This window comes from Otolemur garnettii, unplaced genomic scaffold (assembly GCF_000181295.1).
Source record: "Otolemur garnettii isolate 467f Iridium unplaced genomic scaffold, OtoGar3 scaffold00137, whole genome shotgun sequence".
Classification (NCBI taxonomy): domain Eukaryota; kingdom Metazoa; phylum Chordata; class Mammalia; order Primates; family Galagidae; genus Otolemur; species Otolemur garnettii.
The window spans coordinates 1,393,876-1,407,172 of record NW_003852532.1 but is presented as its reverse complement, the minus strand read 5'-3'; the positions used below and the strand labels follow the sequence as shown (position 1 = coordinate 1,407,172).

At 37.9% G+C, this 13,297-nt stretch overlaps 1 protein-coding gene across 1 annotated transcript in view; it reads left to right on the top strand.

Annotated features, from left to right (window-relative positions):
- UNC5C (unc-5 netrin receptor C) overlaps nucleotides 1-13,297 on the top strand; it is a 393,520-nt gene that overhangs the window by 281,722 nt on the left and 98,501 nt on the right. Inside the window, 2 exon segments of the mRNA XM_012810558.2 lie at nucleotides 4,995-5,042; nucleotides 5,045-5,097. Of these exon segments, the coding sequence (XP_012666012.1) occupies nucleotides 4,995-5,042; nucleotides 5,045-5,097 (101 nt within the window).

Genomic DNA, 13,297 nt, shown 5'->3' with positions numbered 1-13,297 from the left:
CTGTGGTCCCAGCTACTTGGGAGGCGGATGCAGGAGACTCGCTTGAGCCCAGGAGTTGGAGGTTGCTATGAGCTGTAATGCCACGACACTCTACCCAGGGGGACAGCTTGAGGCTCTGTCTCAAAAAAAAAAGAAAAAAAAGAAATTAGAGGTACCCTTGGACAGAAATTCTGTCACATTTGGAGAGTCTCTTATGTCAGACCTACATGTATCCATACATTTCTCACAACCTCTATGATCTTGAAGGTTTTCTTCTGCCAAACAATTCAACAACATAGCGAGTTTGTGCAGGTGGAGTTTTCACTGGGTGCCTTTTCCCAGGTGGTGCTTTCTGGCTGGCCTCAGTTAGGGATACACTTTTGGTGCTTCTAGTTTCCATCCATTACTTCCGTAGGCTGAATCAGTGCTTTCAAATTCTTATGTCTTTATCAGGTGGGATGGGAGGGCAGAGCCATCGAGTTTTTACTAAAATTCACCGGATAAAATTCTAATAACTTTTTATTGGAAGGAACTGAACTGTACATGCATGAAATAAAATTTTGTGGGCTTTTAAAAAATGCTGTTTCAGAGCTCTATGAGTGAATTAATTTTTTAACTTTATGTATGAGATAAAATTTATATGGAGTTTAAAGCCAAACCAGTCAAACAAAACAATTACGTGGTATTCAGTGATGGTTTAGTTAAACCCATCTCTTAAAGGATGTGCTCCTGGTGTGTTTCAAATGACACTCTGGTTCCTAACATTGTTATGTCCACCCATAATAATTTTTAAAACTCAGCTGCATATTTCCGTAACAACTGTAACTATATAAATGTAGAATTTGACACTTGGTGTATCTGAGTAGAAATGACTAGTTCTTCTAATTGAATATTTACTACATGATTAGATATGAGGTATTCTGGAATCTTCTCTTTACCTTATATTGAGGATGTGTCAAGAAGTTAAGAACTCCATTCTGTTTTCTGCTCTAAAACAGAACCTGGCTTTTGAGTATTGATCAAAAGATTGCAGGGTTCCAGTTCTAAAATCCAGCATGGAAGCAAGTTGTCCAATGCACCCCCTACAACGCACACACACACAGAGAATAAAACAAAAACCAACAAGCAACACTAATATTATCTCCAGAAATATCCCAGACCTTAAATATAAAGATGGGACCATTTCCATGACCATAGAGAAGTGTAAAAGCTCTAAGCAGTTGGGAAGCGGACCAGAGTTCCATATCCACAAGGCCCATCCCCCAGTCTGCCCAGCACCTAGTGTGTAGCAAATCTCCCCCCCAACTCAGTTTCTACACCAGGAATAGAAACTACATGTACCTGTTGTCTCAGCTACTCGGGAGGCTGAGGCAGGAGGGTGTTTGAGCCCTGGAGTTTGAGTGAGGCTGCAGTGAGCTATGATGATACCACTGTACTCTAGCCCTCTAGCTGGAGTGACAGAGCAAGACTCTGTGTCAAAAAAAAAAAAAAAAGAAAGACAGAAAATCAAACAACAGAAACACCAAAAAAAAAACCTCTAAGCTTAGGAGCAAGAAGCTTAGAGAGGTCTGGCATTGGTTCCCCACACAAGGGATCAAGGCAGTGAATAAACAGTTCATATTTGACTGGAGTGGCAGAGTGAGAGTGATGCAGAGCAGTGTGGGACTGCAGATGCACCTCTGGTGACCAGAAGTCCAGGGGAGCAGTGTAGCGGCACTGGGCCTCTGCAGCCCTGTCCCCCTCATCCAAATCAGATATGCCTGGAGTCAGGAGGGATGTCCCATTGTAGAGAAAAGGTAAGCAGAAAATTCCTACCAGCCCCCATCACCTCAGATGCCTACAGTCTTGGCAGCAGGAGAATCCCCCAGTCTCCCAGTTTGGAGAGTTGTTCATGCAGCTGCAATGCCCCAGATTAGAAGCACAGGTGTACACTCCCCACCCCCACCTGTACCACCCTAACCAAGCTGCTGCAGCTGAAGACCATCCTCAAGCCAGAGCCTCCTCTGGAGGCTGATAGCCACGATATATCTCCAGTTCTAGGACTCCATCTTCATTCCACCAGGCCCACACCAATGGCTGAACACCATAACCTCAGCAGCTTGGAGCCTGGACCCAGAATTGGCTCTGGTGCTAGTCTTGCACAGCAAGGAAACTAACTTGAGCGACCCCTACCTTTAGCCAGAGGAATAGTATGGCAGTTCCAGGGCAAACTTAACCCAGAGCTGGCCAAACTGTCACACACCCTCCCCCTCATGCCTCCCAATGGAGTGGGTTACATATCCTATACCCTGGGCCTGAGTAGCCACCCTTTGGGGCCCCACCCCCTGCAGAAAGCCCTGAACTGCCAAAGGGCCCCACAATCAGAGCCTGAGTAACAACTCCATGGGCTTCCCTTGGTAAAAATGCTGCCAGGCCAGCTAAGCATCAGTGTACCCATGCCTGAGGACATAGAAAGAGCTCTGCAGATAGCCTCTAGGGACATACCCCCAGGGCACTGGAGCAGCTATGGGCCCACATCCCAAGCTGGAGATACCCTTGGGCCCCATCCCCAGCAGACACACACCTAGGCCAGCCCAGAAACTATATGACTGTAACTCAGGTTTGAAAAACACCCTTTCAACCACCCCTGGCAATGATGTTCCCAGGCCAGCAGAGCAGTTGTGAGTCTGAGAAACAAACCAAAAACAAGCTGTAGTATCCTGAGCTAAAAGATCAAAGCTCGAGGTATCATATTATCAGACCTCAAAATACCAAACAAAGCTGTAATAATCAAAACAGCATGGAACTGGCATAAACACAAACACATAGACCAGTGGAGCAGGATAGAGAATCCAGAGTTTAATTCGCATATCTACAGTCAATTTGCTTTTGGCAAAGGTGTCAAGAACTCATCAGGGAAAGGATAGTCTCTTCAATAAGTGGTGCTGGGAAAACTGGATATCCCTAAGTAGGAGAATGAAAATAGACCCCCACCTCTTACTCAGTACCAGAATATACTCAAAATGAATCAAAGACCTAAATATAAGACCCCAAAAGATAAAATTACTAGAAGAAAGCATTAGGGAAATGCTCCAAGACATTGGTCTGAAAGAAGATTTTATGAATAAGACATTATTCACAGACAACAAAGTAAACATGAACAAAGAGAATTATATCAAACTAAAATGCATTTGCACAGCAAAGGAAAGAATCAATAGAATGAAAAACCTACAGAATAGGAGAAAATATTTGCAAATTGCTTATCCAACAGGAGATCAATATCTAGAATATACAAGGAACTGAAGCATCTCAACACCCAATGTTTTGCTGAAAAAAACAAATAATCAGATTTTAAAATGGGCAAATTATCTGACCAGACATTTCTCAAAAGAAGATATACAAATGGCCCAGAAACAAATGAAACATCAAAGAAATGAAAACCACAATTTGGTGTCATCTCACCCCAATTAGAATGAATATTATCAAAAAGTCCAAAAAGTGCTGTCCAGGATGCAGAGAAAAGAGAAGTGTTCTACACTATTGGTGGGAATGCAAGCAAGTTTAGCCACTATTGAGAACAGTATGGAGGTCCCTCAAAAATCTACCAAGAGCACTACCACATGATCCAGTAATCCCACTACTGGCCATTTATCCAAAGAAAAGGAAATCATTACATCTGTACCCCATATTTATTGCAGCACTATTCATAACACCCAAGATAAGGAACTATCCTAGGTATGCAACAACCAATGAAGGGATAAAGAAAATGTGGTATTTATATCTATCTATATATCTATATCTATATCTATATATATATATATATAGAGAGAGAGAGAGAGACATATATCTATCTATATATGTATGTGTATATATGTATATCTATCTATATATGTATATATTATATATATGAATATGTATACACATACACTGTGGAATACTATACAGGCATGAAAAGGGATTGAAATATCACCTTTTGTGGCAACATGAATGGATTGGGAGGATGCTATGTTATGTGAAATAAGCCAGAAACAGTAATTTAAACACTTACTCATACATGGAAGCTAAGAAGTTGCTCTTATAAAGCAGAACAGAGAATACTAGACATTACTAGAAGGGTAGGGGGAAGAGAGGGATAGGGCTATATTTATTAAAGGCACAAAATTATAACCACATAGAAGAAATAAATTCTATGCCACTGTAGGATGAATATTAACAATAATGCACTGTGCATTTTAAAATAGCTAGGAGGAAAATATTGAATGTTCTCAACACAAAGAAATGATAAATGTTTGATACAGTGGATACATGGGTGACTACGAAAGTTTTGAGAGAGACTATGTTAGGCTCCATTATTTACTTCCAAGAAAACTCGGTCGACAGTGCCCTTTGTCATTCATCCATTAAAGTTTCAACTTGTATCAGTGTTGTTGGGAGGGCTTTACTTGCCCATGCAGATTTTAGTTTCCTGTGTTTTGTGTATCTTAAAACCTTTGTAGTGACTCACATATACTAATTACTCTGATCTGATCACCATATTTCATATATATAGAAATAGCAGCACTATATACCCCATGAATATGCATAGTTATTATCTGCTAATTAAAAAAATAAAATGCATTTTAGAAAGATTCTAGTGTTACTACAGTTTTAATAGTATTAATTGTGAGAAAAGAGGAAAATGTTTATGTACATAAAAGACTATGTAAATAACAATCAGGAGAATGGGGTTGTTTTGGTTAAATATGTGTTTATTGAGAAATGCTTCAGAAATGCAATTAATGAGTATCACTAACTTCTAAAAGGAGGATCTTCAAAGGCTTCCATTGAAGTTTAAAGTACTAACAGCCTCTGAATTTCATAATTTCCACCATGTAGAACATGGTCAGTCAGATTATGGCATAGTGCTATCCATGTGTGGTTATAAAAAAAAGTACCAAGACGCATAAGACACTAACCCAGAAAATTATTTTTGCAATGCACGTAAGTGAGTAAATATTATTTAGTTTTGATGTGTATTTTGTCATCTGTTCTTCCAGATCTACGGAAGACATTTGAGCAGGAACCCCTAGGAAAGGAAGTTTCGTTGGACAAGAAGTCTTGCTCCAGTGTCGACCTCCGGAAGGGATCCCAGTGGCTGAGGTGAATAGCAAAAATGCCTTGCATTTAGCATTTGGCACTTGGTATGCTAACAGAGGCCTAATCTGTGGCTAATGGCGCAGTGAATTAGGGTAAGGCATGATGAATGGGTGGTAATGGAGGCTAACTGCCGGCTGCTGGCAAAATAGATTGATTGGGAACTGATTAATGACCTGGGAGTCAATTAGAATGCCCCACTGGACAGAGCCACAGGCAGCATGGTTTAATTTTGTCATTGTCTTTCAAGAAATCAAAAACACTGCTTTATTTTATCTGGCACTTATCTTAGAGATGGTATGACTTAATAATGTGACATCAGTTTTATTATTCTTGATAATCTGCAAAAAAGGTGGGGGGAATGGAAGAAGAGAATGTGTGTCCGTAAGCCTGTGCATCCCTCATGTGTTTTTCCTCTTCCAGGATGTAACTGTGGACATACCTAAAAGCCATATCCACACACCATGAATAAAAACACATTTTAGGAATAAAGGGTTTCATCCTATAAGCTTTCCATAAAGCCTTTCATTTTTCCTTTTTTTTAAGCTAAAACAAAATCTACTGATTTCTCATGAAGTATTCACATTCATACCATGACTTTTCATTAGCACCAAACAGAACTGGGCCCTTTGAAAATGCCTGTCAAGGGGACAGACCTCTGTGACTCCCAGCATATTGCAAGCTCTCCTGGAGATGCTCACCATCATATTAGAGCACACTATTGAGGAAAACTAATACTGTGTCTTTCTTTAGTTAACAATCCCAAATTCTAAAAAGCATTGCCCTTTACAAGATCATTAGGAGACATCCTTCTGGCTTTCAACTATATTGCTCTAACCAGTGTCCTATAAACCCAGGCACACTTTTATTGGACAACTGGCATATGCTTGTTAGACCCCAAATTACATTAAGTCATTTGAAAGTTTTACCCTTCATTGCATAAACAGAAAGAGACATATTTCAATTGTTGCAATTGGACCTGTATATGGATCCAGTGTGTATGGATCAGCTGATTACTTATAAAATTAACCCTTTGAAATTGTGCCTATCTACAAAATTGAAAAATATTATGGAGACTTTCAACATTGCTCAAAAAGTGATTCATAACTAATAATGCACTTAAACTACTGGATTTCTCATAGTTTTTCAATCTTGTGAAGATTGGAGCAAAAGTCTATAATCAGCTCAGTTAGTTGGTCCCACGACAACAAACTCTAATATCTGATTGCTCTTTCCAAATTAATAATGACAATTAATAAATTAAAAATGTAGACAGAACCTTCATGAAATGACTCCATTTTTCTCTTTCAGCCATTCCTATCTCTATAAGTCAATGCAAAAATTTAAAGATATGTTAATGAAATTTTCTTTTTTACTTTGAAGAGAGCTGTTTTTGCCTTGTAATTGGCATCTCTTGCCAGTTGTAACAGAGCCTTTTCATGATTGTAGCTATTTTATTCAACAACACCAAACCTTACCTTCCAGCACTAAGGCATAACATTATTTAGTGAGGCTAGAAAGGAAAAAACTTTTCTCTATTTGATATTTCATTCTGATGGTAACAATACTGCATCTGTCTCAATGGCATTTCCAAAATTTTGATGCAAACCTCATCCATTAAATCACCTAAGGACTAAAACATTAGCAACATGAGTATCTGCAGCCTTGTTTTTATTGAAGATTTCTTAAAGGCAACTGATCCCCACAAAGATTTTTCTGGAGGAGATTCTAATAATTTCTTCATTTTTTTTCAGTCTTCTCAACAAAGTAGTTCACTTTGTCATGAAGTAAAGATTCATGACTGCAAACTAATTGGCTGTGAATTCTATTTGTATCATCACTGGGGAAGAGACCAATTAACACTTGGCAAGCTCAAAAATCATATACCCATTTGACATTCAAAGAACTATATTTAATGTGCATATCTTTTTCCTTTTTTGTGAAGTCAGATGAGAGATCAAACACATGCTCAAAAGGACAGACTAATAAATTCCTGTGTAGATTCTTTTCAACACTATTAAAATCACTGAGATCAGAAAGCTATTAAAGACCTTAACATGACACATTACAACTGCCATTTGCTCAAGAGGGGCAGACAAATTAAAAAAGAAAAGATGAAAGGCAACTTGGTGTGTTATAGGATTATATGATCATTTAAATTTAAATATAAATGCATCCATTATTTAATATTTCATTTATTTGTTTAAGGAATCTGAAAGCATAAAAGAGGATAAAATGAAATCTTGATCTGAAAAGAATCCCAGTAGGTAAAACCCGTGTGTTTTGTAATAATTAGTATCAATCCTTAGGATATCAGGCCAGACTGGATGTGTGCTCCTGTCATATCCAAGGCAAATGATTCTGAGAAACAGTAAGATACTAAATGTTCGGTGAACACATGGGGGATTAAAATAAACAATTCATGGAGGAAGTAGACAGGTTTATTCTTTCAGAATATCAGGAAGCAGTGATTTTTCTCCCATATTATCTAAATCGGTGAATTTTTTAAGAACTTTGGTCTTGGTTATGATAGCACCACTTTTGGTGAAAATCATGGCACAGGCATTTCTAAGGTAAATATAAGTTCTCCTTTATTTGAACATTCTATATTCTCCACTGCAGACTATGGACTGCTTCCTAATTTCTTACAGAACTCCTGGTTTAAATCCAAGCATCACCATTGTAACTCTTTGAATTTGGGCAAAGTATCCATCCATAATGGTGTCATGTAGTTTCAATGAGATGATATATGAGAATCAGTCATAGCATGTCAAAAGCACTCAAGAAATATCAGCTATTAGTAATGTTACCATTATATTAATAATTTATTAATCCATGGAAGACTGATTTCAACTTCTTGAATTCAAAATTCTCACTGAGCACCTTGCCCCTCCACTGGGCACTGTGAGGTGGAGTTTCTGTTCTGTGAAGAATCACCAAGATGCTCTCCTGCCTTCTCCAGTCATTTTCTTTGGCTGAATTCCACAAACCCTACAAATTAAGATAATAGTGTGAGATTTAAAAGCATTAAAATGCCTTCCAACAACAGTATCAAAAGACGTGTTAAATAAATTGTGGTATATGTACACCATGGAATATTATGCAGCCATAAAAAAGATGGAGACTACCTCTTTCATGTTTACATGGATGGAGCTGGAACATATTCTTCTTAACAAAGTATTTCAAGAGTGGAAGAAAAAGTATCCAATGTACTCAGCCCTACTATGAAACATATAGCTTTCATATAGTTATGAAAGCTATAACCCAACTATAGCCTAAGAAGAAAGGGAAAGAGGAGAGGGAGGGGAGGGGAGAGGAGAGGATGGGTGGAGGGCGGGTGATTGGAGGGACCATACCTACAGTGCATTTTGCAAGAGTACATGTTAAGTTTACTAAGTGTAGGATATAGATGTCTTAACACAATTTAAAAAAAAAAAAAAGACATGTTAATGTAACTATCTATAGCAAGTTCTGACACTGCTCTGATCTTTACCATTACTGTTCACTTAGTCATCATGGTTTCAAGACAAGGGAGCAGCACTCATACTATCTCCCAGAAAGGAATTTTGGTCTAAGGCTTCTATCAGAGCCCAAGGAAAGAGAGTGACAAAATCTCAGAAGAGGGAGAGGCCAAGCCAGGGTTCCTTGTGCTCCATCTCTTCAGATGGCAACAGTTTTTATGAAGAGTTTCTTCCAATACTCATGGTTAGGGAAAACTGTGTGTGAGGACAAAGGATGAAGCAAAAGGATTTCAAAGGTCTAGTCCGTGCTAATCCCTCCTCTGGTCTCCCTAAGACCTTTCTTCTTATCTAGGGATGTTATTCAAGGTATTAAGTAACTGTGTGGCTTCCGTAGCACAAGAAGAGAGTCTTGCAGGCCTTCTATTGTTTGGGGTATAACCCCATAGAGCAGTCCTCACATTCCCAAGAACCAGCCAGTAGATAGGGGTGACAGGAACTCAGTTATCTAGCAACATATACAGAATGCTTCCAGTGTTTAACACCTGGAATGGGGGAACTGTGTGTGTGACTGCCTATATGACTTCTTCTATATACCACAATTTTATACAGTCTGACTGCTACTTGTGTTGAAATTTATCTGTTTTATTTTATGCCTATCTGACTAGATTGTGATGAAATAAAGGATAAAAATATTTTTGTTCATATTTTATCTCTAATGCCTGCAGATTCTAGGTCACTTAGTAGATTCTCAAGTATATTTAACCAAATGAAAGAAAGAAGTCTTGCTGAATGTGACACAGAGGCTTCGCTGCAAGAAAGAGAACTCTCTAGAATATTTTTACCTCTAAAGATGCAACCCTATTGGGAGCACTCACTGTGGAGTGAGAGCCTCCATCAGTCTGAACCCTAAAAGCAGGGTTCCCAATCATTCAGACCAGAAATAAAAAAAAAAAAAAGGTCACTGGGAGATATTTTAATTGACCCTAAGGGAGCTGTTAATAATATTAAAATTTTAAAGTAAACCAGGTGAAAGAAGGAAAATATAACCCTGGGAATACTGTAAAATATTGTTTAGTATTTTTATAACACTTTTTCTAGGATTTAAACCAAAAATATAAATCTTTTCTTATAGTTATGGTGATGCATTTGCCTCACTTTCAACAGATAAACCTTCTCCCTCATCTCCCTGAAGAAGCAAGAAAATTAATAAGCCCATGGAATCGGTACTAGGTTGTTCCAGTGGCATATTAGCAGCATTCTATGAAATTAATCCCACTTTGCCCATTTTAGTTTATGGCTAGAAAATGTTGCTGTCACATGCTGAACCAGAAATCTACTCAGAGACACTTTATTTCATCAAATTATCTCTTGTGGAGAGTCTGGGGATCAAAACATCGGTGGATACAAGATTTGCTAGCATGGCAGAAGGAGCAAAACTGAATTTTTCACTAAAACCTGTGATTTGTTTCACCTTTAACAAGGGGATAATTGCTTCTCTAATTATAATTGAGCTATTTCTCATAGGAGTTTAATTGGAGGACCAGGGCACAGTGTTCAACTTATTGACCCAGTTGTGCTTAAAAACTGCCATCTTATTTATCAACATTTGCATCTCTAAGTAGCAAGCGGGAAAATATGGAGCAAAGTGCAAAAGAATGGATTATTTTGCTGACTTTACTCGTGATAGACAGGGAACTGAGTTTTGTGGACCAATGCTGCCAGGGCAGAGAGCTGCTGGCAGCTGGAGGCCACACTGTGCAGCATCAGGTGGCTCTCCATCTAATTGATTATTAATAGGGCTGCCGAGCTCTGCATTTCATGAGAGCCTTTCCTGTTTCCTTCCCTTCCCTCATAATTGGAACATTATATCCATGAATTTCCACCCAGATGCATTGTCTTCCAAGCTGTGCTTCATGCTGTTTGCAGGCCAAAAAGTGGTTTAGAGAAAAAGAAAAATCTGAATACCAATTTGGAGGAAGACATAGCTTTTAGTGCCCAGTCATATGCACTGGAATTTCCTCCTAGCATGTGTGGTAACAAGAAGAAGAAGTTTTAATTATGATATGATTATCAGCCTTGAGAATAGGTTTTCACAAATAGTAGGTTCCCTATACAGCAGTCAGCTTCCAAGCTTTTCACTGGTCCAATCAACTTTTGCCAGTCAGCTCTTTATTATACTAACCACAGACATTTTTGTTCCACTATCTGCTTCTACAAGTCATGTATGTTTATAGAGATCACCCAAACTCAGATTGGTATGTAAACCAAATCAAAAATGGTAATACAATTAAATGACATAAACATCCATTTTTAATAAATAACAAGCCAGATCTGACTTCTTATAGAATTTTAGCTTGACTTCTGAACATACATAGTATTTCCTTCAAGCCTTTACTTTTTTAATCATCAATTCACTTATTCATTGTAGACTCACTGTATGCCAGATACTCTTCTGATTTCAGTTAATACAAGCCCTCCTCTGGTCTACCTAAGACTATTTTTCATATCTAGGGATGTAAGTAAAAAAAGTAAGAATCAAAAATTTTTTTTTGAAAATAAGAATTTTCAGATAATTCCAAGTTAAAAGAAATAGAAAAGGTGATATGAGAGAAGATGATGGGTGTCAAGGATTGCAAGTCACTTTAGAATTTAAAGAGAGTCTATCTGAAGAAATAATATTTGAGTTGAAATCTGAATTGAGGGTTTGGAGCTGAGCCAAGAGAGAAGGTTGAAGAACACACATCAACCCTGCTGAGGCAGGCTGTGACCCTAAGGATACAAACAAAAGCCAAATGGTGTAAAATAAGCATGAAGTGGAATCAGCAGAAAAACTCTAGTAACATGAATAACCAGAGTAAATCAACCCCTCCAAGGAAGGATATAGCAGATGCAACTGAAGATCCCGTTCATAAACAGATGATTGAGATGTCAGAAGTCAAATTCAGAATTTGGATTGCAAATAAGATTAATAGAATAGAGGCAAAGTTGGAATTAGAAATTCAAGGAGCATTTTAAAAGTTCTCTCAAGAATTCAATGAATACAAAGACAAAATCACCAAAGATTTTGACACATTGAGACAAGAATATGCAGCCCTCAAAGATCTGAGAAATATAGTAGAATCCTTCAGTAACAGAATGGAGCAAGCAGAAGAAAGGATTTCTGACATTGAAGACAAAGCTTTTGAATGCTCCCAAGAGCTCAAAGACAAAGCGAAATGGAGAGCAAAAATGGATCATTCTCTCAGAGAGCTCTGGAATAATTTGAAGAAAACTAATATTCCCCTTATAGGAATCCCTGAAGGCAATGAAGTTGCTTTACAAAGAACAGAGGAATTATGAAAGAGAATTTTCCAGTCATGCCAAGAGATTCTGAAATTCAGATAGCAGACAGTTTCAGAACCCCAGCTCAACTCAACCCAAATAAGACATCCCCCAGGCACATCATAATTAACTTCAGTAAAGTTAATATGAAGGAGAAAATTCTGAAAGCAACCAGATGTAAGAAAACCATAACCTACAAGGGGAAGAATATTAGAATGACTGCAGATCTCTCTGCTGAAACCTTTCAAGCTAGAAGAGGGTGGTCATTGACTTTTAATCTCCTAAAACAAAATAACTTTCAACCCAGGATCCTGTATCCAGCTAAACTGAGTTTCATTTATGATGGAGAAATTAAATACTTTAATGACATTCACATGTTGAAGAAATTTGCCATAACTAAACCAGCCCTCCAGGATATTCTCAGATCTATCCTCCACAATGACCAGTGCAATCCTCCATCACAAAAGTAAACTCCTTCAGAAACGTTTGATCAAATTCCAACTTCCACAGTGGTGAAAGGATTAAAAATGTCTCCTGAACTTTTGAAAAACTCAATACCCAAAATTTTACCAACCTTATCAATAATGTCAATCAATGTGAATGGATTAAATTGTCCTCTAAGGTGGCACAGATTGGCTGATTGGATACAGAAACTCAGACCAGACATCTGTTGTATACAAGAATCATCTTACCTTAAAAGATAAATATAGACTCAGGTGAAGGGATGGTCATCTATATTCCAGGCTAAAGGAAAGCAGAAAAAAGCTGGTGTTGCAATTTTATTTGCAGATACAATAGGTTTTAAACCAACAAAAGTAACCAAAGATAAAGAGGGACACTTTATATTTGTTAAGGGCAATACTCAATATGATGAGATCTCAATTATCAATATCTATGCACCCAACCAGAATGCACCTCAGTTTATAAAAGAAACTCTAACTGACATGAGCAACTTGACTTCTAGTGCCATCATAGTTGGAGATTTTAACACTCTTTTCACAGTGTTAGATAGATCCTCCAATAAGAAGCTAATAAAGAAATTTTAAATTTAAACTTAACCATTCAAAATTCAGATTTAACAGACATTTATAGAATACTTCATCCTAAGAAAACTGAAAACACATTTTTCTTAACAGCCCATGGAACATAATCCAAAATCGATCACATCTTAGGTCACAAGTCTAACCTCAGCAAATTTAAAAGAATAGAAATTATTCCATGCATCTTCTCCGACCATCATGGAATAAAAGTTGAACTCAGTAACAACAGGAATCTGCATACTCATACAAAAACATGAAAGCTAAATAACCTCGTGCTGAATGATAGCAGGGCCAGAGGTGAGATTAAGAAGGAAATTACCAAATTTGGGGAACAAAATGATAATGAAGACATGAATTATCAGAACTTCTGGGATACCACAAAGG